The 27,888-nt window shown below is 48.6% G+C and overlaps 1 protein-coding gene across 1 annotated transcript in view; it reads right to left on the bottom strand.

The window, feature by feature from the left end:
• LOC139404748 (alpha-actinin-1) overlaps positions 1 to 27,888 on the bottom strand; it is a 79,001-nt gene that overhangs the window by 18,315 nt on the left and 32,798 nt on the right. Inside the window, exons 12-15 of the mRNA XM_071147351.1 lie at positions 25,989 to 26,129; positions 24,703 to 24,885; positions 24,047 to 24,181; positions 5,800 to 5,979 (exon numbers count right to left, since the gene is read on the bottom strand). Coding sequence (XP_071003452.1) covers positions 5,800 to 5,979; positions 24,047 to 24,181; positions 24,703 to 24,885; positions 25,989 to 26,129 — 639 coding nt within the window. The remainder of the gene's footprint in view (positions 1 to 5,799; positions 5,980 to 24,046; positions 24,182 to 24,702; positions 24,886 to 25,988; positions 26,130 to 27,888) is intronic.

Below are 27,888 nucleotides of genomic sequence, written 5' to 3'. Positions count from 1 at the left end.
GGAAGAGAGAGAGGAGAGGGAGAGGAGGAGAGAGAGGAAAGAGAGAAACAGATAGACAGGTAGAGAGAGGGGAAGAGAGAGAGGGAGAGGAGGAGAGAGGAGAGAGAGGAAAGAGAGAAACAGATAGACAGGTAGAGAGGGGGAAGAGAGAGAGGGAGAGGAGGAGAGAGAGGAAAGAGAGAAACAGATAGACAGGTAGAGAGAGGGGAAGAGAGAGAGGGAGAGGAGGAGAGAGAGGAAAGAGAGAAACAGATAGACAGGTAGAGAGAGGGGAAGAGAGAGAGGGAGAGGAGGAGAGAGAGGAAAGAGAGAAACAGATAGACAGGTAGAGAGAGGGGAAGAGAGAGAGGGAGAGGAGGAGAGAGAGGAAAGAGAGAAACAGATAGACAGGTAGAGAGAGGGGAAGAGAGAGAGGGAGAGGAGGAGAGAGAGGAAAGAGAGAAACAGATAGACAGGTAGAGAGAGGGGAAGAGAGAGAGGGAGAGGAGGAGAGAGAGGAAAGAGAGAAACAGATAGACAGGTAGAGAGAGGGGAAGAGAGAGAGGGAGAGGAGGAGAGAGAGGAAAGAGAGAAACAGATAGACAGGTAGAGAGAGGGGAGAGAGAGGGGAGAGAGAGGAAAGAGAGAAACAGATAGAGGTAGAGAGAGGGGAGAGAGAGAGAAACAGATAGACAGGTAGAGAGAGGGGAAGAGAGAGAGGGAGAGGAGGAGAGAGAGGAAAGAGAGAAACAGATAGACAGGTAGAGAGAGGGGAAGAGAGAGAGGGAGAGGAGGAGAGAGAGGAAAGAGAGAAACAGATAGACAGGTAGAGAGAGGGGAAGAGAGAGAGGGAGAGGAGGAGAGAGAGGAAGAGAGAGAGAAACAGATAGACAGGTAGAGAGAGGGGAAGAGAGAGAGGGAGAGGAGGAGAGAGAGGAAAGAGAGAAACAGATAGACAGGTAGAGAGAGGGGAAGAGAGAGAGGGAGAGGAGGAGAGAGAGGAAAGAGAGAAACAGATAGACAGGTAGAGAGAGGGGAAGAGAGAGAGGGAGAGGAGGAGAGAGAGGAAAGAGAGAAACAGATAGACAGGTAGAGAGAGGGGAAGAGAGAGAGAGAGGAGAGGAGGAGAGAGAGAAAAGAGGTAGAGAGAGAAACAGATAGACAGGTAGAGAGAGGGGAGAGAGAGAGAGGAGAGAGAGAGAGAGAGAGAGGAAAGAGAGAAACAGATAGACAGGTAGAGAGAGGGGAAGAGAGAGAGGGAGAGGAGGAGAGAGAGGAAAGAGAGAAACAGATAGACAGGTAGAGAGAGGGGAAGAGAGAGAGGGAGAGGAGGAGAGAGAGGAAAGAGAGAAACAGATAGACAGGTAGAGAGAGGGGAAGAGAGAGAGGGAGAGGAGGAGAGAGAGGAAAGAGAGAAACAGATAGACAGGTAGAGAGAGGGGAGAGAGAGAGAGAGGAGAGGAAAGAGAGGATAGAGAGAGGGAGGAGAGAGGGAGAGAGAGATAGAGAGAGAGAGGGGAAGAGAGAGAAACAGATAGACAGGTAGAGAGAGGGGAAGAGAGAGAGGGAGAGGAGGAGAGAGAGGAAAGAGAGAAACAGATAGACAGGTAGAGAGAGGGGAAGAGAGAGAGGGAGAGGAGGAGAGAGAGGAAAGAGAGAAACAGATAGACAGGTAGAGAGAGGGGAAGAGAGAGAGGGAGAGGAGGAGAGAGAGGAGAGGAGGAAGAGAGAAACAGATAGACAGGTAGAGAGAGGGGAAGAGAGAGAGGGAGAGGAGGAGAGAGGGAGAGGAGGAGAGAGAGGAAAGAGAGAAACAGATAGACAGGTAGAGAGAGGGGAAGAGAGAGAGGGAGAGGAGGAGAGAGAGGAAAGAGAGAAACAGATAGACAGGTAGAGAGAGGGGAAGAGAGAGAGGGAGAGGAGGAGAGAGAGGAAAGAGAGAAACAGATAGACAGGTAGAGAGAGGGGAAGAGAGAGAGGGAGAGGAGGAGAGAGAGGAAAGAGAGAAACAGATAGACAGGTAGAGAGAGGGGAAGAGAGAGAGGGAGAGGAGGAGAGAGAGGAAAGAGAGAAACAGATAGACAGGTAGAGAGAGGGGAAGAGAGAGAGGGAGAGGAGGAGAGAGGGAGAGGAGGAGAGAGAGGAAAGAGAGAAACAGATAGACAGGTAGAGAGAGGGGAAGAGAGAGAGGGAGAGGAGGAGAGAGAGGAAAGAGAGAAACAGATAGACAGGTAGAGAGAGGGGAAGAGAGAGAGGGAGAGGAGGAGAGAGAGGAAAGAGAGAAACAGATAGACAGGTAGAGAGAGGGGAAGAGAGAGAGGGAGAGGAGGAGAGAGAGGAAAGAGAGAAACAGATAGACAGGTAGAGAGAGGGGAAGAGAGAGAGGGAGAGGAGGAGAGAGAGAGGGAGAAACAGATAGACAGGTAGAGAGAGGGGAAGAGAGAGGGAGAGGAGGAGAGAGAGGAAAGAGAGAAACAGATAGACAGGTAGAGAGAGGGGAAGAGAGAGAGGGAGAGGAGGAGAGAGAGGAAAGAGAGAAACAGATAGACAGGTAGAGAGAGGGGAAGAGAGAGAGGGAGAGGAGGAGAGAGAGGAAAGAGAGAAACAGATAGACAGGTAGAGAGAGGGGAAGAGAGAGAGGGAGAGGAGGAGAGAGAGGAAAGAGAGAAACAGATAGACAGGTAGAGAGAGGGGAAGAGAGAGAGGGAGAGGAGGAGAGAGAGGAAAGAGAGAAACAGATAGACAGGTAGAGAGAGGGGAAGAGAGAGAGGGAGAGGAGGAGAGAGAGGAAAGAGAGAAACAGACAGGTAGAGAGAGGGGAAGAGAGAGAGGGAGAGGAGGAGAGAGAGGAAAGAGAGAAACAGATAGACAGGTAGAGAGAGGGGAAGAGAGAGAGGGAGAAAATTGAATTTAAAGAAAGAAGTTGAGACACCAAGAAGTTTGAAGATGGTCGTCGTAAGATCAGATCATCTATTCTATACCACGTGTACCCTCTCTTGGGATCTGTAAAGATCAACGTGTACCCTCTCTTGGGATCTGTATCGGTGATCAGTAAAGATCAACTTGTACCCTCTCTTGGGATCTGTAAAGATCAACGTGTACCCTATCTTGGGATCTGTATCGGTGATCAGTAAAGATCAACTTGTACCCTCTCTTGGGATCTGTAAAGATCAACGTGTACCCTATCTTGGGATCTGTATCGGTGATCAGTAAAGATCAACTTGTACCCTCTCTTGGGATCTGTAAAGATCAACGTGTACCCTATCTTGGGATCTGTATCGGTGATCAGTAAAAATCAACTTGTACCCTCTCTTGGGATCTGTATCGGTGATCAGTAAAGATCAACTTGTACCCTCTCTTGGGATCTGTAAAGATCAACGTGTACCCTATCTTGGGATCTGTATCGGTGATCAGTAAAGATCAACTTGTACCCTCTCTTGGGATCTGTAAAGATCAACGTGTACCCTATCTTGGGATCTGTATCGGTGATCAGTAAAGATCAACTTGTACCCTCTCTTGGGATCTGTAAAGATCAACGTGTACCCTATCTTGGGATCTGTATCGGTGATCAGTAAAGATCAACTTGTACCCTCTCTTGGGATCTGTATCGGTGATCAGTAAAGATCAACTTGTACCCTCTCTTGGGATCTGTAAAGATCAACGTGTACCCTATCTTGGGATCTGTATCGGTGATCAGTAAAGATCAACTTGTACCCTCTCTTGGGATCTGTAAAGATCAACGTGTACCCTATCTTGGGATCTGTATCGGTGATCAGTAAAGATCAACTTGTACCCTCTCTTGGGATCTGTAAAGATCAACGTGTACCCTATCTTGGGATCTGTATCGGTGATCAGTAAAGATCAACTTGTACCCTCTCTTGGGATCTGTAAAGATCAACGTGTACCCTATCTTGGGATCTGTATCGGTGATCAGTAAAGATCAACTTGTACCCTCTCTTGGGATCTGTAAAGATCAACGTGTACCCTATCTTGGGATCTGTATCGGTGATCAGTAAAGATCAACTTGTACCCTCTCTTGGGATCTGTAAAGATCAACGTGTACCCTATCTTGGGATCTGTATCGGTGATCAGTAAAGATCAACTTGTACCCTCTCTTGGGATCTGTAAAGATCAACGTGTACCCTATCTTGGGATCTGTATCGGTGATCAGTAAAGATCAACTTGTACCCTCTCTTGGGATCTGTAAAGATCAACGTGTACCCTATCTTGGGATCTGTATCAGTGATCAGTAAAGATCAACTTGTACCCTCTCTTGGGATCTGTAAAGATCAACGTGTACCCTATCTTGGGATCTGTATCGGTGATCAGTAAAGATCAACTTGTACCCTCTCTTGGGATCTGTAAAGATCAACGTGTACCCTATCTTGGGATCTGTATCGGTGATCAGTAAAGATCAACTTGTACCCTCTCTTGGGATCTGTAAAGATCAACGTGTACCCTATCTTGGGATCTGTATCGGTGATCAGTAAAGATCAACTTGTACCCTCTCTTGGGATCTGTAAAGATCAACGTGTACCCTATCTTGGGATCTGTATCGGTGATCAGTAAAGATCAACTTGTACCCTCTCTTGGGATCTGTAAAGATCAACGTGTACCCTATCTTGGGATCTGTATCGGTGATCAGTAAAGATCAACTTGTACCCTCTCTTGGGATCTGTAAAGATCAACGTGTACCCTATCTTGGGATCTGTATCGGTGATCAGTAAAGATCAACTTGTACCCTCTCTTGGGATCTGTAAAGATCAACGTGTACCCTATCTTGGGATCTGTATCGGTGATCAGTAAAGATCAACTTGTACCCTCTCTTGGGATCTGTAACGGTGATCAGTAAAGATCAACTTGTACCCTCTCTTGGGATCTGTAGCGATGATCAGTAAAGATCAACTTGTACCCTCTCTTGGGATCTGTAGCGATGATCAGTAAAGATCAACTTGTACCCTCTCTTGGGATCTGTAGCGATGATCAGTAAAGATCAACGTGTACCCTCTCTTGGGATCTGTAGCGGTGATCAGTAAAGATCAACTTGTACCCTCTCTTGGGATCTGTAGCGGTGATCAGTAAAGATCAACTTGTACCCTCTCTTGGGATCTGTAGCGGTGATCAGTAAAGATCAACTTGTACTCTCTCTTGGGATCTGTAAAGATCAACTTGTACCCTCTCTTGGGATCTGTAAAGATCAACTTGTACCCTCTCTTGGGATCTGTAGCGGTGATCAGTAAAGATCAACTTGTACCCTCTCTTGGGATCTGTAAAGATCAACTTGTACCCTCTCTTGTGATCTGTAAAGATCAACTTGTACCCTCTCTTGGGATCTGTAGCGGTGATCTGTAAAGATCAACTTGTACCCTCTCTTGGGATCTGTAGCGGTGATCAGTAAATATCAACTTGTACCCTCTCTTGGGATCTGTAAAGATCAACTTGTACCCTCTCTTGGGATCTGTAAAGATCAACTTGTACCCTCTCTTGGGATCTGTAGCGGTGATCAGTAAAGATCAACTTGTACCCTCTCTTGGGATTTGTAGCGGTGATCAGTAAAGATCAACTTGTACCCTCTCTTGAGATCTGTAAAGATCAACGTGTACCCTATCTTGGGATCTGTATCGGTGATCAGTAAAGATCAACTTGTACCCTCTCTTGGGATCTGTAGCGGTGATCAGTAAAGATCAACTTGTACCCTCTCTTGGGATCTGTTGGACTTCTATTTCTTTCCATTACCTTCCATGATGTAGTTGATGCGCTTGTTGTGTGCTACTTACAGTAAATCCATAGTGTATTGTTATGTAGATGTGCGCTTCTCACCTCCATGGTATAGTTGGTGTGTTTGTTGTCGAAGATCAGAGCTTCCTGAATCAGCTGGTGGTCTCCCTCCAATTGGTCGATCTTTGGCTTGTAGTTAACGATGTTCTTCTCGTATTGGCGGAGGTGGGTCAGCTGATCCTCCAGGGTTCCATGCATCTCGATAGAGATACGACCAATCTCCTGCAGAGAGAGAAACACAGGGAGGAGAAGAGGGAGGAGAATACATGAGGAGAAGGTGAGTCAAGACCTACTGGAAAGAATGTTTGAATTAGATTGTGAATAGAAACAGGCGTGAGAACACAAACAAAACTGTTTTTGAGGATGACAGGGGTGATACGATTGAGGATGACAGGGGTGATACGATTAAGGATGACAGGGGTGATACGATTGAGGATGACAGGGGTGATACGATTGAGGATGACAGGGGTGATACGGTTAAGAATGACAGGGGTGATACGATTGAGGATGACAGGGGTGATACGATTAAGGATGACAGGGATGATACGATTGAGGATGACAGGGGTGATACGATTGAGGATGACAGGGGTGATACGGTTAAGAATGACAGGGGTGATACGGTTAAGAATGACAGGGGTGATACAAACTCGACCTGTTCTGTCCAGTACAAACTCGACCTGTTCTGTCCAGTACAAACTCGACCTGTTCTGTCCAGTACAAACTCGACCTGTTCTGTCCAGTACAAACTCTACCTGTTCTGTTCTGTCCAGTACAGACTCTACCTGTTCTGTTCTGTCCAGTACAGACTCTACCTGTTCTGTTCTGTCCAGTACAGACTCGACCTGTTCTGTTCTGTCCAGTACCGACTCTACCTGTTCTGTTCTGTCCAGTACCGACTCTACCTGTTCTGTTCTGTCCAGTACCGACTCTACCTGTTCTGTTCTGTCCAGAACCGACTCTACCTGTTCTGTTCTGTCCAGAACCGACTCTACCTGTTCTGTTCTGTCCAGAACCGACTCTACCTGTTCTGTTCTGTCCAGAACCGACTCTACCTGTTCTGTTCTGTCCAGAACCGACTCTACCTGTTCTGTTCTGTCCAGAACCGACTCTACCGGTTCTGTCCTGTCCAGAACCAACTCTACCTGTTCTGTCCAGTACCGACTCTACCTGTTCTGTTCTGTCCAGTACCGACTCTACCTGTTCTGTTCTGTCCAGTACCGACTCTACCTGTTCTGTTCTGTCCAGTACCGACTCTACCTGTTCTGTCCAGTACCGACTCTACCGGTTCTGTTCTGTCCAGAACCGACTCTACCGGTTCTGTTCTGTCCAGTACCAACTCTACCTGTTCTGTCCAGTACCAACTCTACCAGTTCTGTTCTGTCCAGTACCAACTCTACCAGTTCTGTTCTGTCCAGTACCAACTCTACCTGTTCTGTTCTGTCCAGTACCAACTCTACCTGTTCTGTTCTGTCCAGTACCAACTCTACCTGTTCTGTTCTGTCCAGAACCAACTCTACCTGTTCTGTTCTGTCCAGTACCATCTCTACCTGTTCTGTTCTGTCCAGTACCAACTCTACCTGTTCTGTTCTGTCCAGAACCAACTCTACCTGTTCTGTTCTGTCCAGATCCAACTCTACCTGTTATGTTCTGTCCAGAACCAACTCTACCTGTTCTGTCCAGTACCGACTCTACCTGTTCTGTTCTGTCCAGTACCGACTCTACCTGTTCTGTTCTGTCCAGTACCGACTCTACCTGTTCTGTTCTGTCCAGTACCGACTCTACCTGTTCTGTCCAGTACCGACTCTACCGGTTCTGTTCTGTCCAGAACCGACTCTACCGGTTCTGTTCTGTCCAGAACCGACTCTACCGGTTCTGTTCTGTCCAGAACCGACTCTACCGGTTCTGTTCTGTCCAGAACCGACTCTACCTGTTCTGTCCAGAACCGACTCTACCTGTTCTGTCCAGAACCGACTCTACCTGTTCTGTCCAGAACCGACTCTACCTGTTCTGTCCAGTACCGACTCTACCTGTTCTGTCCAGTACCGACTCTACCTGTTCTGTCCAGTACCGACTCTACCTGTTCTGTCCAGTACCGACTCTACCTGTTCTGTCCAGTACCGACTCTACCTGTTCTGTTCTGTCCAGTACCGACTCTACCTGTTCTGTTCTGTCCAGTACCGACTCTACCTGTTCTGTTCTGTCCAGTACCGACTCTACCTGTTCTGTCCAGTACCGACTCTACCGGTTCTGTTCTGTCCAGAACCGACTCTACCGGTTCTGTTCTGTCCAGTACCAACTCTACCTGTTCTGTCCAGTACCAACTCTACCAGTTCTGTTCTGTCCAGTACCAACTCTACCAGTTCTGTTCTGTCCAGTACCAACTCTACCTGTTCTGTTCTGTCCAGTACCAACTCTACCTGTTCTGTTCTGTCCAGTACCAACTCTACCTGTTCTGTTCTGTCCAGAACCAACTCTACCTGTTCTGTTCTGTCCAGTACCATCTCTACCTGTTCTGTTCTGTCCAGTACCAACTCTACCTGTTCTGTTCTGTCCAGAACCAACTCTACCTGTTCTGTTCTGTCCAGATCCAACTCTACCTGTTATGTTCTGTCCAGAACCAACTCTACCTGTTCTGTCCAGTACCGACTCTACCTGTTCTGTTCTGTCCAGTACCGACTCTACCTGTTCTGTTCTGTCCAGTACCGACTCTACCTGTTCTGTTCTGTCCAGTACCGACTCTACCTGTTCTGTCCAGTACCGACTCTACCGGTTCTGTTCTGTCCAGAACCGACTCTACCGGTTCTGTTCTGTCCAGAACCGACTCTACCGGTTCTGTTCTGTCCAGAACCGACTCTACCGGTTCTGTTCTGTCCAGAACCGACTCTACCTGTTCTGTCCAGAACCGACTCTACCTGTTCTGTCCAGAACCGACTCTACCTGTTCTGTCCAGAACCGACTCTACCTGTTCTGTTCTGTCCAGTACCAACTCTACCTGTTCTGTTCTGTCCAGAACCAACTCTACCTGTTCTGTTCTGTCCAGATCCAACTCTACCTGTTATGTTCTGTCCAGAACCAACTCTACCTGTTCTGTCCAGTACCGACTCTTCCTGTTCTGTTCTGTCCAGTACCGACTCTACCTGTTCTGTTCTGTCCAGTACCGACTCTACCTGTTCTGTTCTGTCCAGTACCGACTCTACCTGTTCTGTCCAGTACCGACTCTACCGGTTCTGTTCTGTCCAGAACCGACTCTACCTGTTCTGTTCTGTCCAGAACCGACTCTACCGGTTCTGTTCTGTCCAGAACCGACTCTACCGGTTCTGTTCTGTCCAGAACCGACTCTACCTGTTCTGTCCAGAACCGACTCTACCTGTTCTGTCCAGAACCGACTCTACCTGTTCTGTCCAGAACCGACTCTACCTGTTCTGTCCAGTACCGACTCTACCTGTTCTGTCCAGTACCGACTCTACCTGTTCTGTCCAGTACCGACTCTACCTGTTCTGTCCAGTACCGACTCTACCTGTTCTGTCCAGTACCGACTCTACCTGTTCTGTCCAGTACCGACTCTACCTGTTCTGTCCAGTACCGACTCTACCTGTTCTGTCCAGTACCGACTCTACCTGTTCTGTCCAGTACCGACTCTACCTGTTCTGTCCAGTACCGACTCTACCTGTTCTGTCCAGTACCGACTCTACCTGTTCTGTCCAGTACCGACTCTACCTGTTCTGTCCAGTACCGACTCTACCAGTTCTGTTCTGTCCAGTACCGACTCTACCAGTTCTGTTCTGTCCAGTACCAACTCTACCTGTTCTGTTCTGTCCAGTACCAACTCTACCTGTTCTGTTCTGTCCAGTACCAACTCTACCTGTTCTGTCCAGTACCGACTCTACCTGTTCTGTCCAGTACCGACTCTACCTGTTCTGTCCAGTACCGACTCTACCTGTTCTGTCCAGTACCGACTCTACCTGTTCTGTCCAGAACCGACTCTACCTGTTCTGTCCAGAACCGACTCTACCTGTTCTGTCCAGAACCGACTCTACCTGTTCTGTTCTGTCCAGTACCGACTCTACCTGTTCTGTTCTGTCCAGTACCGACTCTACCTGTTCTGTCCAGTACCGACTCTACCTGTTCTGTCCAGTACCGACTCTACCTGTTCTGTCCAGTACCGACTCTACCTGTTCTGTCCAGTACCGACTCTACCTGTTCTGTCCAGTACCGACTCTACCTGTTCTGTCCAGTACCGACTCTACCTGTTCTGTCCAGTACCGACTCTACCTGTTCTGTCCAGTACCGACTCTACCTGTTCTGTCCAGGACCGACTCTACCTGTTCTGTCCAGTACCGACTCTACCTGTTCTGTCCAGTACCGACTCTACCTGTTCTGTCCAGTACCAACTCTACCAGTTCTGTTCTGTCCAGTACCAACTCTACCAGTTCTGTTCTGTCCAGTACCAACTCTACCTGTTCTGTTCTGTCCAGTACCGACTCTACCTGTTCTGTCCAGTACCGACTCTACCTGTTCTGTCCAGTACCGACTCTACCTGTTCTGTCCAGTACCGACTCTACCTGTTCTGTCCAGTACCGACTCTACCTGTTCTGTCCAGTACCGACTCTACCTGTTCTGTCCAGTACCGACTCTACCTGTTCTGTCCAGTACCGACTCTACCTGTTCTGTTCTGTCCAGTACCGACTCTACCTGTTCTGTCCAGTACCGACTCTACCTGTTCTGTCCAGTACCGACTCTACCTGTTCTGTTCTGTCCAGTACCGACTCTACCTGTTCTGTCCAGTACCGACTCTACCTGTTCTGTTCTGTCCAGTACCGACTCTACCTGTTCTGTTCTGTCCAGTACCGACTCTACCTGTTCTGTTCTGTCCAGAACCGACTACCGACTCTACCTGTTCTGTTCTGTCCAGTACCGACTCTACCTGTTCTGTTCTGTCCAGTACCGACTCTACCTGTTCTGTTCTGTCAGTACCGACTCTACCTGTTCTGTTCTGTCCAGTACCGACTCTACCTGTTCTGTTCTGTCCAGAACCGACTCTACCTGTTCTGTTCTGTCCAGAACCGACTCTACCTGTTCTGTTCTGTCCAGAACCGACTCTACCTGTTCTGTTCTGTCCAGAACCGACTCTACCTGTTCTGTTCTGTCCAGAACCGACTCTACCTGTTCTGTTCTGTCCAACCGAGTACCGACTCTACCTGTTCTGTTCTACCGACTCTACCTGTTCTCTACCGACTCTACCTGTTCTGTCCAGTACCGACTCTACCTGTTCTGTTCTGTACCGACTCTACCTGTTCTGTCCAGTACCGACTCTACCTGTTCTGTCCAGTACCGACTCTACCTGTTCTGTTCTGTCCAGTACCGACTCTACCTGTTCTGTTCTGTCCAGTACCGACTCTACCTGTTCTGTCCAGTACCGACTCTACCTGTTCTGTTCTGTCCAGAACCGACTCAACCTGTTCTGTTCTGTCCAGTACCGACTCTACCTGTTCTGTTCTGTCCAGTACCGACTCTACCTGTTCTGTTCTGTCCAGTACCGACTCTACCTGTTCTGTCCAGTACCGACTCTACCTGTTCTGTCCAGTACCGACTCTACCTGTTCTGTCCAGTACCGACTCTACCTGTTCTGTCCAGTACCGACTCTACCTGTTCTGTCCAGTACCGACTCTACCTGTTCTGTCCAGTACCGACTCTACCTGTTCTGTCCAGTACCGACTCTACCTGTTCTGTCCAGTACCGACTCTACCTGTTCTGTCCAGTACCGACTCTACCTGTTCTGTCCAGTACCGACTCTACCTGTTCTGTTCTGTCCAGTACCAACTCTACCTGTTCTGTTCTGTCCAGTACCGACTCTACCTGTTCTGTCCAGTACCGAACTCTACCTGTTCTGTTCTGTCCAGTACCGACTCTACCTGTTCTGTCCAGTACCGACTCTACCTGTTCTGTCTGTCCAGTACCGACTCTACCTGTTCTGTCCAGTACCGACTCTACCTGTTCTGTCCAGTACCGACTCTACCTGTTCTGTTCTGTCCAGTACCGACTCTACCTGTTCTGTCCAGTACCGACTCTACCTGTTCTGTCCAGTACCGACTCTACCTGTTCTGTCCAGTACCGACTCTACCTGTTCTGTCCAGTACCGACTCTACCTGTTCTGTCTGTCCAGTACCGACTCTACCTGTTCTGTTCTGTCCAGTACCGACTCTACCTGTTCTGTTACCGACTCTACCTGTCCTGTCCAGTACCGACTCTACCTGTTCTGTTCTGTCCAGTACCGACTCTACCTGTTCTGTTCTGTCCAGTACCGACTCTACCTGTTCTGTTCTGTCCAGTACCGACTCTACCTGTTCTGTCCAGTACCGACTCTACCTGTTCTGTTCTGTCCAGTACCGACTCTACCTGTTCTGTTCTGTCCAGTACCGACTCTACCTGTTCTGTTCTGTCCAGTACCGACTCTACCTGTTCTGTTCTGTCCAGAACCGACTCTACCTGTTCTGTTCTGTCCAGAACCTGTTCTCTACCTGTTCTGTTCTGTCCAGTAACCGACTCTACCTGTTCTGTTCTGTCCAGAACCTGTTCTGTTCTGTCCAGTACCGACTCTACCTGTTCTGTTCTGTCCAGTACCGACTCTACCTGTTCTGTTCTGTCCAGTACCGACTCTACCTGTTCTGTTCTGTCCAGTACCGACTCTACCTGTTCTGTTCTGTCCAGTACCGACTCTACCTGTTCTGTTCTGTCCAGAACCGACTCTACCTGTTCTGTTCTGTCCAGAACCGACTCTACCTGTTCTGTTCTGTCCAGAACCGACTCTACCTGTTCTGTTCTGTCCAGAACCGACTCTACCTGTTCTGTTCTGTCCAGTACCGACTCTACCTGTTCTGTCCAGTACCGACTCTACCTGTTCTGTCCAGTACCGACTCTACCTGTTCTGTCCAGTACCGACTCTACCAGTTCTGTTCTGTCCAGTACCGACTCTACCTGTTCTGTTCTGTCCAGTACCAACTCTACCTGTTCTGTTCTGTCCAGTACCGACTCTACCTGTTCTGTTCTGTCCAGTACCGACTCTACCTGTTCTGTTCTGTCCAGTACCGACTCTACCTGTTCTGTTCTGTCCAGTACCAACTCTACCTGTTCTGTTCTGTCCAGAACCAACTCTACCTGTTCTGTTCTGTCCAGAACCAACTCTACCTGTTCTGTTCTGTCCAGTACCGACTCTACCTGTTCTGTCCAGTACCGACTCTACCTGTTCTGTCCAGTACCGACTCTACCTGTTCTGTCCAGTACCGACTCTACCTGTTCTGTCCAGTACCGACTCTACCTGTTCTGTCCAGTACCGACTCTACCTGTTCTGTCCAGTACCGACTCTACGTGTTCTGTCCATTACCTACTCTACCTGTTCTGTCCTGTACCGAATCTACCTGTTCTGTCCAGTACCGACTCTACCTGTTCTGTTCTGTCCAGTACCGACTCTACCTGTTCTGTTCTGTCCAGTACCGACTCTACCTGTTCTGTCTGTCCAGTACCGACTCTACCTGTTCTGTTCTGTCCAGTACCGACTCTACCTGTTCTGTCCAGTACCGACTCTACCTGTTCTGTCCAGTACCGACTCTACCTGTTCTGTCCAGTACCAACTCTACCTGTTCTGTCCAGTACCAACTCTACCTGTTCTGTTCTGTCCAGTACCGACTCTACCTGTTCTGTCCAGTACCGACTCTACCTGTTCTGTCCAGTACCGACTCTACCTGTTCTGTCCAGTACCGACTCTACCTGTTCTGTCCAGTACCGACTCTACCTGTTCTGTCCAGTACCGACTCTACCTGTTCTGTCCAGTACCGACTCTACCTGTTCTGTTCCAGTACCGACTCTACCTGAGTACCGACTCTACCTGTTCTGTCCAGTACCGACTCTACCTGTTCTGTTCTGTCCAGTACCGACTCTACCTGTTCTGTTCTGTCCAGTACCGACTCTACCTGTTCTGTCCAGTACCGACTCTACCTGTTCTGTTCTGTCCAGTACCGACTCTACCTGTTCTGTTCTGTCCAGTACCGACTCTACCTGTTCTGTTCTGTCCAATACCGACTCTACCTGTTCTGTTCTGTCCAGTACCGACTCTACCTGTTCTGTTCTGTCCAGTACCGACTCTACCTGTTCTGTTCTGTCCATTACCGACTCTACCTGTTCTGTTCTGTCCAGTACCGACTCTACCTGTTCTGTCCAGTACCGACTCTACCTGTTCTGTCCAGTACCGACTCTACCTGTTCTGTCCAGTACCGACTCTACCTGTTCTGTCCAGTACCGACTCTACCTGTTCTGTCCAGTACCGACTCTACCTGTTCTGTTCTGTCCAGTACCGACTCTACCTGTTCTGTTCTGTCCAGTACCAACTCTACCTGTTCTGTTCTGTCCAGTACCAAGTCTACCTGTTCTGTTCTGTCCAGTACCGACTCTACCTGTTCTGTCCAGTACCGACTCTACCTGTTCTGTTCTGTCCAGTACCGACTCTACCTGTTCTGTTCTGTCCAGTACCGACTCTACCTGTTCTGTTCTGTCCAGAACCGACTCTACCTGTTCTGTTCTGTCCAGAACCGACTCTACCTGTTCTGTTCTGTCCAGAACCGACTCTACCTGTTCTGTTCTGTCCAGAACCGACTCTACCTGTTCTGTTCTGTCCAGAACCGACTCTACCTGTTCTGTCCAGAACCGACTCTACCTGTTCTGTCCAGTACCGACTCTACCTGTTCTGTTCTGTCCAGTACCGTTCTCTACCTGTTCTGTTCTGTCCAGTACCGACTCTACCTGTTCTGTTCTGTCCAGTACCGACTCTACCTGTTCTGTTCTGTCCAGTACCGACTCTACCTGTTCTGTCCAGTACCGACTCTACCTGTTCTGTTCTGTTCTGTCCAGAACCGACTCTACCTGGTTCTGTTCTGTCCAGTACCAACTCTACCTGTTCTGTCCAGTACCAACTCTACCAGTTCTGTTCTGTCCAGTACCAACTCTACCAGTTCTGTTCTGTCCAGTACCAACTCTACCTGTTCTGTTCTGTCCAGTACCAACTCTACCTGTTCTGTTCTGTCCAGTACCAACTCTACCTGTTCTGTTCTGTCCAGAACCAACTCTACCTGTTCTGTTCTGTCCAGTACCAACTCTACCTGTTCTGTTCTGTCCAGTACCAACTCTACCTGTTCTGTTCTGTCCAGAACCAACTCTACCTGTTCTGTTCTGTCCAGATCCAACTCTACCTGTTCTGTTCTGTCCAGAACCAACTCTACCTGTTATGTTCTGTCCAGAACCAACTCTACCTGTTCTGTCCAGTACCAACTCTACCTGTTCTGTTCTGTCCAGTACCAAGTCTACCTGTTCTGTCCAGTACCAAGTCTACCTGTTCTGTCCAGTACCGACTCTACCTGTTCTGTTCTGTCCAGTACCGACTCTACCTGTTCTGTTCTGTCCAGTACCGACTCTTACCTGTTCTGTTCTGTCCAGAACCGACTCTACCTGTTCTGTTCTGTCCAGAACCGACTCTACCGGTTCTGTTCTGTCCAGAACCGACTCTACCTGTTCTGTCCAGTACCGACTCTACCTGTTCTGTCCAGTACCGACTCTACCTGTTCTGTCCAGAACCGACTCTACCTGTTCTGTCCAGAACCGACTCTACCTGTTCTGTTCTGTCCAGTACCGACTCTACCTGTTCTGTCCAGTACCGACTCTACCTGTTCTGTCCAGTACCGACTCTACCTGTTCTGTCCAGTACCGACTCTACCTGTTCTGTCCAGTACCGACTCTACCTGTTCTGTCCAGTACCGACTCTACCTGTTCTGTCCAGTACCGACTCTACCTGTTCTGTCCAGTACCGACTCTACCTGTTCTGTCCAGTACCGACTCTACCTGTTCTGTCCAGTACCGACTCTACCTGTTCTGTCCAGTACCGACTCTACCTGTTCTGTCCAGTACCGACTCTACCTGTTCTGTCCAGTACCGACTCTACCTGTTCTGTCCAGTACCAACTCTACCAGTTCTGTTCTGTCCAGTACCAACTCTACCAGTTCTGTTCTGTCCAGTACCAACTCTACCTGTTCTGTTCTGTCCAGTACCAACTCTACCTGTTCTGTTCTGTCCAGTACCAACTCTACCTGTTCTGTTCTGTCCAGAACCAACTCTACCAGTTCTGTTCTGTCCAGTACCAACTCTACCTGTTCTGTTCTGTCCAGTACTAACTCTACCTGTTCTGTTCTGTCCAGAACCAACTCTACCTGTTCTGTTCTGTCCAGATCCAACTCTACCTGTTCTGTTCTGTCCAGAACCAACTCTACCTGTTATGTTCTGTCCAGAACCAACTCTACCTGTTCTGTCCAGTACCAACTCTACCTGTTCTGTCCAGTACCAACTCTACCTGTTCTGTCCAGTACCAACTCTACCTGTTCTGTTCTGTCCAGTACCAACTCTACCTGTTCTGTTCTGTCCAGTACCAAGTCTACCTGTTCTGTCCAGAACCGACTCTACCGGTTCTGTTCTGTCCAGAACCGACTCTACCGGTTCTGTTCTGTCCAGTACCGACTCTACCTGTTCTGTCCAGTACCGACTCTACCTGTTCTGTCCAGTACCGACTCTACCTGTTCTGTCCAGTACCGACTCTACCTGTTCTGTCCAGTACCGACTCTACCTGTTCTGTCCAGTACCGACTCTACCTGTTCTGTCCAGTACCGACTCTACCTGTTCTGTCCAGTACCGACTCTACCTGTTCTGTCCAGTACCGACTCTACCTGTTCTGTCCAGTACCGACTCTACCTGTTCTGTCCAGTACCGACTCTACCTGTTCTGTCCAGTACCGACTCTACCTGTTCTGTCCAGTACCGACTCTACCTGTTCTGTCCAGTACCGACTCTACCTGTTCTGTCCAGTACCAACTCTACCTGTTCTGTCCAGTACCAACTCTACCAGTTCTGTTCTGTCCAGTACCAACTCTACCAGTTCTGTTCTGTCCAGTACCAACTCTACCTGTTCTGTTCTGTCCAGTACCAACTCTACCTGTTCTGTTCTGTCCAGTACCAACTCTACCTGTTCTGTTCTGTCCAGAACCAACTCTACCTGTTCTGTTCTGTCCAGTACCAACTCTACCTGTTCTGTTCTGTCCAGTACCAACTCTACCTGTTCTGTTCTGTCCAGAACCAACTCTACCAGGTCTGTTCTGTCCAGTACCAACTCTACCTGTTCTGTTCTGTCCAGTACCAACTCTACCTGTTCTGTTCTGTCCAGAACCAACTCTACCAGGTCTGTTCTGTCCAGTACCAACTCTACCTGTTCTGTTCTGTCCAGTACTAACTCTACCTGTTCTGTTCTGTCCAGAACCAACTCTACCTGTTCTGTTCTGTCCAGAACCAACTCTACCTGTTATGTTCTGTCCAGAACCAACTCTACCTGTTCTGTCCAGTACCAACTCTACCTGTTCTGTCCAGTACCAACTCTACCTGTTCTGTTCTGTCCAGTACCAACTCTACCTGTTCTGTTCTGTCCAGTACCAAGTCTACCTGTTCTGTCCAGAACCGACTCTACCGGTTCTGTTCTGTCCAGAACCGACTCTACCGGTTCTGTTCTGTCCAGAACCGACTCTACCTGTTCTGTCCAGAACCGACTCTACCTGTTCTGTCCAGAACCGACTCTACCTGTTCTGTCCAGAACCGACTCTACCTGTTCTGTCCAGAACCGACTCTACCTGTTCTGTCCAGAACCGACTCTACCTGTTCTGTCCAGAACCGACTCTACCTGTTCTGTTCTGTCCAGTACCGACTCTACCTGTTCTGTCCAGTACCGACTCTACCTGTTCTGTCCAGTACCGACTCTACCTGTTCTGTCCAGTACCGACTCTACCTGTTCTGTCCAGTACCGACTCTACCTGTTCTGTCCAGTACCGACTCTACCTGTTCTGTCCAGTACCGACTCTACCTGTTCTGTCCAGTACCGACTCTACCTGTTCTGTCCAGTACCGACTCTACCTGTTCTGTCCAGTACCGACTCTACCTGTTCTGTCCAGTACCGACTCTACCTGTTCTGTCCAGTACCGACTCTACCTGTTCTGTCCAGTACCGACTCTACCTGTTCTGTCCAGTACCGACTCTACCAGTTCTGTTCTGTCCAGTACCAACTCTACCAGTTCTGTTCTGTCCAGTACCAACTCTACCTGTTCTGTCCAGTACCAACTCTACCTGTTCTGTTCTGTCCAGTACCGACTCTACCTGTTCTGTCCAGTACCGACTCTACCTGTTCTGTCCAGTACCGACTCTACCTGTTCTGTCCAGTACCGACTCTACCTGTTCTGTCCAGTACCGACTCTACCTGTTCTGTCCAGTACCGACTCTACCTGTTCTGTCCAGTACCGACTCTACCTGTTCTGTCCAGTACCGACTCTACCTGTTCTGTCCAGTACCGACTCTACCAGTTCTGTTCTGTCCAGTACCAACTCTACCAGTTCTGTTCTGTCCAGTACCAACTCTACCTGTTCTGTCCAGTACCAACTCTACCTGTTCTGTTCTGTCCAGTACCGACTCTACCTGTTCTGTCCAGTACCGACTCTACCTGTTCTGTCCAGTACCGACTCTACCTGTTCTGTCCAGTACCGACTCTACCTGTTCTGTCCAGTACCGACTCTACCTGTTCTGTCCAGTACCGACTCTACCTGTTCTGTCCAGTACCGACTCTACCTGTTCTGTCCAGTACCAACTCTACCAGTTCTGTTCTGTCCAGTACCAACTCTACCAGTTCTGTTCTGTCCAGTACCAACTCTACCTGTTCTGTTCTGTCCAGTACCAACTCTACCTGTTCTGTTCTGTCCAGTACCAACTCTACCTGTTCTGTTCTGTCCAGAACCAACTCTACCTGTTCTGTTCTGTCCAGTACCAACTCTACCTGTTCTGTTCTGTCCAGTACCAACTCTACCTGTTCTGTTCTGTCCAGAACCAACTCTACCAGGTCTGTTCTGTCCAGTACCAACTCTACCTGTTCTGTTCTGTCCAGTACCAACTCTACCTGTTCTGTTCTGTCCAGAACCAACTCTACCAGGTCTGTTCTGTCCAGTACCAACTCTACCTGTTCTGTTCTGTCCAGTACTAACTCTACCTGTTCTGTTCTGTCCAGAACCAACTCTACCTGTTCTGTTCTGTCCAGAACCAACTCTACCTGTTATGTTCTGTCCAGAACCAACTCTACCTGTTCTGTCCAGTACCAACTCTACCTGTTCTGTCCAGTACCAACTCTACCTGTTCTGTTCTGTCCAGTACCAACTCTACCTGTTCTGTTCTGTCCAGTACCAAGTCTACCTGTTCTGTCCAGAACCGACTCTACCGGTTCTGTTCTGTCCAGAACCGACTCTACCGGTTCTGTTCTGTCCAGAACCGACTCTACCTGTTCTGTCCAGAACCGACTCTACCTGTTCTGTCCAGAACCGACTCTACCTGTTCTGTCCAGAACCGACTCTACCTGTTCTGTCCAGAACCGACTCTACCTGTTCTGTCCAGAACCGACTCTACCTGTTCTGTCCAGAACCGACTCTACCTGTTCTGTTCTGTCCAGTACCGACTCTACCTGTTCTGTCCAGTACCGACTCTACCTGTTCTGTCCAGTACCGACTCTACCTGTTCTGTCCAGTACCGACTCTACCTGTTCTGTCCAGTACCGACTCTACCTGTTCTGTCCAGTACCGACTCTACCTGTTCTGTCCAGTACCGACTCTACCTGTTCTGTCCAGTACCGACTCTACCTGTTCTGTCCAGTACCGACTCTACCTGTTCTGTCCAGTACCGACTCTACCTGTTCTGTCCAGTACCGACTCTACCTGTTCTGTCCAGTACCGACTCTACCTGTTCTGTCCAGTACCGACTCTACCTGTTCTGTCCAGTACCGACTCTACCAGTTCTGTTCTGTCCAGTACCAACTCTACCAGTTCTGTTCTGTCCAGTACCAACTCTACCTGTTCTGTCCAGTACCAACTCTACCTGTTCTGTTCTGTCCAGTACCGACTCTACCTGTTCTGTCCAGTACCGACTCTACCTGTTCTGTCCAGTACCGACTCTACCTGTTCTGTCCAGTACCGACTCTACCTGTTCTGTCCAGTACCGACTCTACCTGTTCTGTCCAGTACCGACTCTACCTGTTCTGTCCAGTACCGACTCTACCTGTTCTGTCCAGTACCGACTCTACCTGTTCTGTCCAGTACCGACTCTACCAGTTCTGTTCTGTCCAGTACCAACTCTACCAGTTCTGTTCTGTCCAGTACCAACTCTACCTGTTCTGTCCAGTACCAACTCTACCTGTTCTGTTCTGTCCAGTACCGACTCTACCTGTTCTGTCCAGTACCGACTCTACCTGTTCTGTCCAGTACCGACTCTACCTGTTCTGTCCAGTACCGACTCTACCTGTTCTGTCCAGTACCGACTCTACCTGTTCTGTCCAGTACCGACTCTACCTGTTCTGTCCAGTACCGACTCTACCTGTTCTGTCCAGTACCAACTCTACCAGTTCTGTTCTGTCCAGTACCAACTCTACCAGTTCTGTTCTGTCCAGTACCAACTCTACCTGTTCTGTTCTGTCCAGTACCAACTCTACCTGTTCTGTTCTGTCCAGTACCAACTCTACCTGTTCTGTTCTGTCCAGAACCAACTCTACCAGTTCTGTTCTGTCCAGTACCAACTCTACCTGTTCTGTTCTGTCCAGTACTAACTCTACCTGTTCTGTTCTGTCCAGAACCAACTCTACCTGTTCTGTTCTGTCCAGATCCAACTCTACCTGTTCTGTTCTGTCCAGAACCAACTCTACCTGTTATGTTCTGTCCAGAACCAACTCTACCTGTTCTGTCCAGTACCAACTCTACCTGTTCTGTCCAGTACCAACTCTACCTGTTCTGTTCTGTCCAGTACCAACTCTACCTGTTCTGTTCTGTCCAGTACCAAGTCTACCTGTTCTGTCCAGAACCGACTCTACCGGTTCTGTTCTGTCCAGAACCGACTCTACCGGTTCTGTTCTGTCCAGTACCGACTCTACCTGTTCTGTCCAGTACCGACTCTACCTGTTCTGTCCAGTACCGACTCTACCTGTTCTGTCCAGTACCGACTCTACCTGTTCTGTCCAGTACCGACTCTACCTGTTCTGTCCAGTACCGACTCTACCTGTTCTGTCCAGTACCGACTCTACCTGTTCTGTCCAGTACCGACTCTACCTGTTCTGTCCAGTACCGACTCTACCTGTTCTGTCCAGTACCGACTCTACCTGTTCTGTCCAGTACCGACTCTACCTGTTCTGTCCAGTACCGACTCTACCTGTTCTGTCCAGTACCGACTCTACCTGTTCTGTCCAGTACCGACTCTACCTGTTCTGTCCAGTACCAACTCTACCTGTTCTGTCCAGTACCAACTCTACCAGTTCTGTTCTGTCCAGTACCAACTCTACCAGTTCTGTTCTGTCCAGTACCAACTCTACCTGTTCTGTTCTGTCCAGTACCAACTCTACCTGTTCTGTTCTGTCCAGTACCAACTCTACCTGTTCTGTTCTGTCCAGAACCAACTCTACCAGGTCTGTTCTGTCCAGTACCAACTCTACCTGTTCTGTTCTGTCCAGTACTAACTCTACCTGTTCTGTTCTGTCCAGAACCAACTCTACCTGTTCTGTTCTGTCCAGATCCAACTCTACCTGTTCTGTTCTGTCCAGAACCAACTCTACCTGTTATGTTCTGTCCAGAACCAACTCTACCTGTTCTGTCCAGTACCAACTCTACCTGTTCTGTCCAGTACCAACTCTACCTGTTCTGTTCTGTCCAGTACCAACTCTACCTGTTCTGTTCTGTCCAGTACCAAGTCTACCTGTTCTGTCCAGAACCGACTCTACCGGTTCTGTTCTGTCCAGAACCGACTCTACCGGTTCTGTTCTGTCCAGAACCGACTCTACCTGTTCTGTCCAGAACCGACTCTACCTGTTCTGTCCAGAACCGACTCTACCTGTTCTGTCCAGAACCGACTCTACCTGTTCTGTCCAGAACCGACTCTACCTGTTCTGTCCAGAACCGACTCTACCTGTTCTGTTCTGTCCAGTACCGACTCTACCTGTTCTGTCCAGTACCGACTCTACCTGTTCTGTCCAGTACCGACTCTACCTGTTCTGTCCAGTACCGACTCTACCTGTTCTGTCCAGTACCGACTCTACCTGTTCTGTCCAGTACCGACTCTACCTGTTCTGTCCAGTACCGACTCTACCTGTTCTGTCCAGTACCGACTCTACCTGTTCTGTCCAGTACCGACTCTACCTGTTCTGTCCAGTACCGACTCTACCTGTTCTGTCCAGTACCGACTCTACCTGTTCTGTCCAGTACCGACTCTACCTGTTCTGTCCAGTACCGACTCTACCTGTTCTGTTCTGTCCAGTACCAACTCTACCAGTTCTGTTCTGTCCAGTACCAACTCTACCTGTTCTGTTCTGTCCAGTACCAACTCTACCTGTTCTGTTCTGTCCAGTACCAACTCTACCTGTTCTGTTCTGTCCAGAACCAACTCTACCAGTTCTGTTCTGTCCAGTACCAACTCTACCTGTTCTGTTCTGTCCAGTACTAACTCTACCTGTTCTGTTCTGTCCAGAACCAACTCTACCTGTTCTGTTCTGTCCAGATCCAACTCTACCTGTTCTGTTCTGTCCAGAACCAACTCTACCTGTTATGTTCTGTCCAGAACCAACTCTACCTGTTCTGTCCAGTACCAACTCTACCTGTTCTGTCCAGTACCAACTCTACCTGTTCTGTTCTGTCCAGTACCAACTCTACCTGTTCTGTTCTGTCCAGTACCAAGTCTACCTGTTCTGTCCAGTACCGACTCTACCTGTTCTGTTCTGTCCAGTACCGACTCTACCTGTTCTGTTCTGTCCAGTACCGACTCTACCTGTTCTGTCCAGTACCGACTCTACCTGTTCTGTTCTGTCCAGAACCGACTCTACCGGTTCTGTTCTGTCCAGAACCGACTCTACCGGGTCTGTTCTGTCCAGAACCGACTCTACCTGTTCTGTCCAGAACCGACTCTACCTGTTCTGTCCAGAACCGACTCTACCTGTTCTGTTCTGTCCAGAACCGACTCTACCTGTTCTGTTCTGTCCAGTACCGACTCTACCTGTTCTGTCCAGTACCGACTCTACCTGTTCTGTTCTGTCCAGTACCGACTCTACCTGTTCTGTCCAGTACCGACTCTACCTGTTCTGTCCAGTACCGACTCTACCTGTTCTGTCCAGTACCGACTCTACCTGTTCTGTCCAGTACCGACTCTACCTGTTCTGTCCAGTACCGACTCTACCTGTTCTGTCCAGTACCGACTCTACCTGTTCTGTCCAGTACCGACTCTACCGGTTCTGTTCTGTCCAGTACCGACTCTACCGGTTCTGTTCTGTCCAGTACCGACTCTACCGGTTCTGTTCTGTCCAGAACCGACTCTACCGGTTCTGTTCTGTCCAGAACCGACTCTACCGGTTCTGTTCTGTCCAGAACCGACTCTACCGGTTCTGTTCTGTCCAGAACCAACTCTACCGGTTCTGTTCTGTCCAGAACCAACTCTACCGGTTCTGTTCTGTCCAGAACCAACTCTACCTGTTCTGTCCAGAACCAACTCTACCTGTTCTGTCCAGAACCAACTCTACCTGTTCTGTCCAGAACCAACTCTACCTGTTCTGTCCAGAACCAACTCTACCTGTTCTGTCCAGTACCAACTCTACCTGTTCTGTTCTGTCCAGTACCAACTCTACCTGTTCTGTTCTGTCCAGTACCAACTCTACCTGTTCTGTCCAGAACCAACTCTACCTGTTCTGTCCAGAACCAACTCTACCTGTTCTGTCCAGAACCAACTCTACCTGTTCTGTCCAGAACCAACTCTACCCGTTCTGTCCAGAACCAACTCTACCTATTCTGTCCAGAACCAACTCTATCCGTTCTGTCCAGAACCAACTCTACCCGTTCTGTCCAGAACCAACTCTACCCGTTCTGTCCAGTACCAACTCTACCCGTTCTGTCCAGTACCAACTCTACCCGTTCTGTCCAGTACCAACTCTACCCATTCTGTTCAGTACCAACTCTACCCATTCTGTCCAGTACCAACTCTACCCATTCTGTCCAGTACCAACTCTACCCATTCTGTCCAGTACCAACTCTACCCATTCTGTCCAGTACCAACTCTACCCGCTCTGTCCAGAACCAACTCTACCCGTTCTGTCCAGTACCAACTCTACCTGTTCTGTCCAGTACCAACTCTACCTGCTCTGCTCTGTGTAGACTCACCTCCATCTTGGTTTGTATCCAGGGCCCGATGACATTGGCTTGGTTGGCAAACTGCCTCCGGAGACGTTCGTTGTTCTGCTGGCGGGCGTGCTCCTCGATCAGGGCCTGGTCCCTCTGTGGCACCAGCTGTCTCACCTGCGGTGGCCGGGGGAGAAACAGGGGTTAGAGTCATAAAGGGGTGTCTCACCTGGGGTGGTGGGGGGAGAGACAGGGGTTAGAGTCATAGAGGGGTGTATCACCTGGGGTGGTGCGGGGAGAGACAGGGGTTAGAGTCATAGAGGGGTGTCTCACCTCGGGTGGTGGGGGAGAGACAGGGGTTAGAGTCATAGAGGGGTGTCTCACCTGGGGTGGTGGGGGGAGAGACAGGGGTTAGAGTCATAGAGGGGTGTCTCACCTGGGGTGGTGGGGGAGAGACAGGGGTTAGAGTCATAGAGGGGTGTCTCACCTGGGGTGGTGGGGGGAGAGACAGGGGTTAGAGTCATAGAGGGGTGTCTCACCTGGGGTGGTGGGGGAGAGACACCCTGTCCCACACCTTGTCCCACACCCTGTCCCATACACTTAGTGTTGATCTCCTGTACGTGTTGCCTGTCCCACACCTTGTCCCACACCTTGTCCCACACCCTGTCCCACACCTTGTCCCACACCCTGTCCCACACCTTGTCCCACTTGGCGTTGATGTCCTGAGGGTTGATGGTGGTGTAAGGGTTGGTACCAGCCATGTTCACATGATAGGTGGCCACTATCTTGGCGATCTCATTGTGGATTCCCAGGATGGCACCGCGTTCCTTATCCGCATCAGGGAGAGTGGCTTTAAACTGCTCGTGGGCTGTACTCAGACCCTGCAAACGGACGAAGACACACGCACACACACAATCAAATGTGTGTGTGTGTGTGTGTGTGTGATAGGTGAGAATTGTCTGTCAATTGAATGATTAGAATATTCCGCCCTGAAACATATTGATTAGAATGTATGAAATCATAATCAATAAATGTGTAGTCCTAGTCAGAATTAGGGTAAAACAATGCGTCTTTATGGTATTTTAAACACAGCCTGTCTGAGCTCGGTGCCGACCTGACTAGAGATTTGGGAGAGAACAGGGAGTGCGTCTCAAGGACAAGGTCACTATCTCTGTCGGCTGGGAAGTGAGACGTACAGTGTGTGCGTAGCAGGACATGTTTGTATGTATGTGCGTCTGTTTGTGTGTGTGTGTGTGTGTGTTTATGTGTGTGCTTGTGTTTATGTGTGTTTATGTGTGTGTTTATCTGTGTGTGTGTGTGTTTATATGTGTGTTTATGTGTTTATGTATGTGTGCCCCTCTACAGTACTAACCTGTATCTCCTCTATGGTGTGAACTATGATCCTGTGTGTGTGTTTATATGTGTGTGTGTGTGTTTATGCATGTGTGCGTGTGTGTTTATATGTGTGTGTATGTGTGTGTGTGTGTTTATATGTGTGTGTATATGTGTGTGTGTGTGTGTGCCCCTCTACAGTACTAACCTGTATCTCCTCTATGGTGTGAACTATGAAGGTGTGCTGCAGATCCTCCATGGCTCCCTCCATCCAGTACTAACCTGTATCTCCTCTATGGTGTGAACTATGAAGGTGTCCTGCAGATCCTCCATGGCTCCCTCCATCCAGTACTAACCTGTATCTCCTCTATGGTGTGAACTATGAAGGTGTCCTGCAGATCCTCCATGGCTCCCTCCATCCAGTACTAACCTGTATCTCCTCTATGGTGTGAACTATGAAGGTGTCCTGTAGATCCTCCATGGCTCCCTCCATCCAGTACTAACCTGTATCTCCTCTATAGTGTGAACTATGAAGGTGTCCTGCACATCCTCCATGGCTCCCTCCATCCAGTACTAACCTGTATCTCCTCTATAGTGTGAACTATGAAGGTGTCCTGCAGATCCTCCATGGCTCCCTCCATCCAGTACTAACCTGTATCTCCTCTATGGTGTGAACTATGAAGGTGTCCTGCAGATCCTCCATGGCTCCCTCCATCCAGTTGTTGAACGGAGCAGCTCGCTTGGCAAACTCCAGATACAACTGGTCTATGGTCTCCAGAAGCTTCTCAGTTCTCTGTCGGTTTCCCACGAGGAAACACAGAGGAAAAATAGTGTATGAGTGCATGAGCCTATGAGCAGTTCTGGCACATATTAAGCATGAAACCTATGGACCATCAAACTGAATTTAGCATCTAATTGACCATCTAATTGACCATCTAATTGATCATCTAATTGATCATCTAATTGATCATCTAATTGACCATCTAATTGATCATCTAATTGAGCATCTAATTGATCATCTAATTGACCATCTAATTGACCATCTAATTGATCATCTAATTGATCATCTAACTGATCATCTAATTGACCATCTAATTGACCATCTAATTGATCATCTAATTGACCATCTAATTGATCATCTAATTGATCATCTAACTGATCATCTAATTGACCATCTAATTGACCATCTAATTGACCATCTAATTGATCATCTAATTGACCATCTAATTGACCATCTAATTGATCATCTAATTGACCATCTAATTGATCATCTAACTGATCATCTAATTGACCATCTAATTGACCATCTAATTGATCGCATTCATATATATTTCTATCACAGCATTGTTGAATACTAATTTCTGATTGGCTAGAAGGGCGTTTTAGAAGGGATATTAAAACCAGGAACCATATGGGGACATTTGGAAATCACTTGCAATCATGACGCAATATGTGCCTACACATAGAGACTGTACTACACCAACAACTACACATAGAGACTATACTGCACCAACAACTACACAGACTGTACTGCACCAACAACTACACATAGAGACTGTACTACACCAACAACTACACATGGAGACTGTACTACACCAACAACTACACATGGAGACTGTACTACACCAACAACTACACATGGAGACTGTACTACACCAACAACTACACATAGACTGTACTACACCAACAACTACACATGGAGACTGTACTACACCAACAACTACACATAGAGACTGTACTACACATGGAGACTGTACTAAACCAACAACTACACAGAGACTGTACTACACCAACAACTACACATAGAGACTGTACTAAACCAACTACTACACAGAGACTGTACTACACATGGAGACTGTACTACACCAACAACTACACATAGACTGTACTAAACCAACAACTACACATAGAGACTCTACTACACCAACAACTACACATGGAGACTGTACTACACCAACAACTACACATATAGACTGTACTAAACCAACAACTACACATAGAGACTCTACTACACCAACAACTACACATGGAGACTGTACTACACCAACAACTACACATATAGACTGTACTAAACCAACGACTACACATGGAGAACGTACTAAACCAACAACTACACAAACTGAAATAGGCTACATTATCGATGCAGGTTCAACAAGGAAAAACTTAAGATGATTTAGTTTTTTTTGCAGAGACATATTGTTTTGTAGCATCTGATGACCTAACGTGGTGAGTGATGAACATGAACGTCCTCGCTCCCCTCCCAACGTTTATAGTTTGAGCAGCCGTTTTCAGCAACTCTGGTATTTTTTTTTGATTCAGGTTGTCACATTGGCAGGTTAGCTTAGCAACAAACTAAATGATCAGCTCATTGTCATGGATGTATCCAACAGAAAACGGCCACTTCGCTGTTATTCTGGCTGCAAAGGTCACGTTTGTGTTAGCTGTGGCTAGCTGGCTAACTAGCAAACAAGGGATAAGAACGTTGCTAGCGAGCATGGCGACGGGACTTGAAGAACGAGCGACTGGGTCGCATCTCTCGCACCCAAAAGATG

The sequence above is a fragment of the Oncorhynchus clarkii genome, unplaced genomic scaffold (assembly GCF_045791955.1).
Source record: "Oncorhynchus clarkii lewisi isolate Uvic-CL-2024 unplaced genomic scaffold, UVic_Ocla_1.0 unplaced_contig_13609_pilon_pilon, whole genome shotgun sequence".
NCBI lineage: Eukaryota > Metazoa > Chordata > Actinopteri > Salmoniformes > Salmonidae > Oncorhynchus > Oncorhynchus clarkii.
The sequence above is the reverse complement of the archived record's forward strand: the minus strand, read 5'-3'. Positions and strand labels throughout refer to the sequence as shown.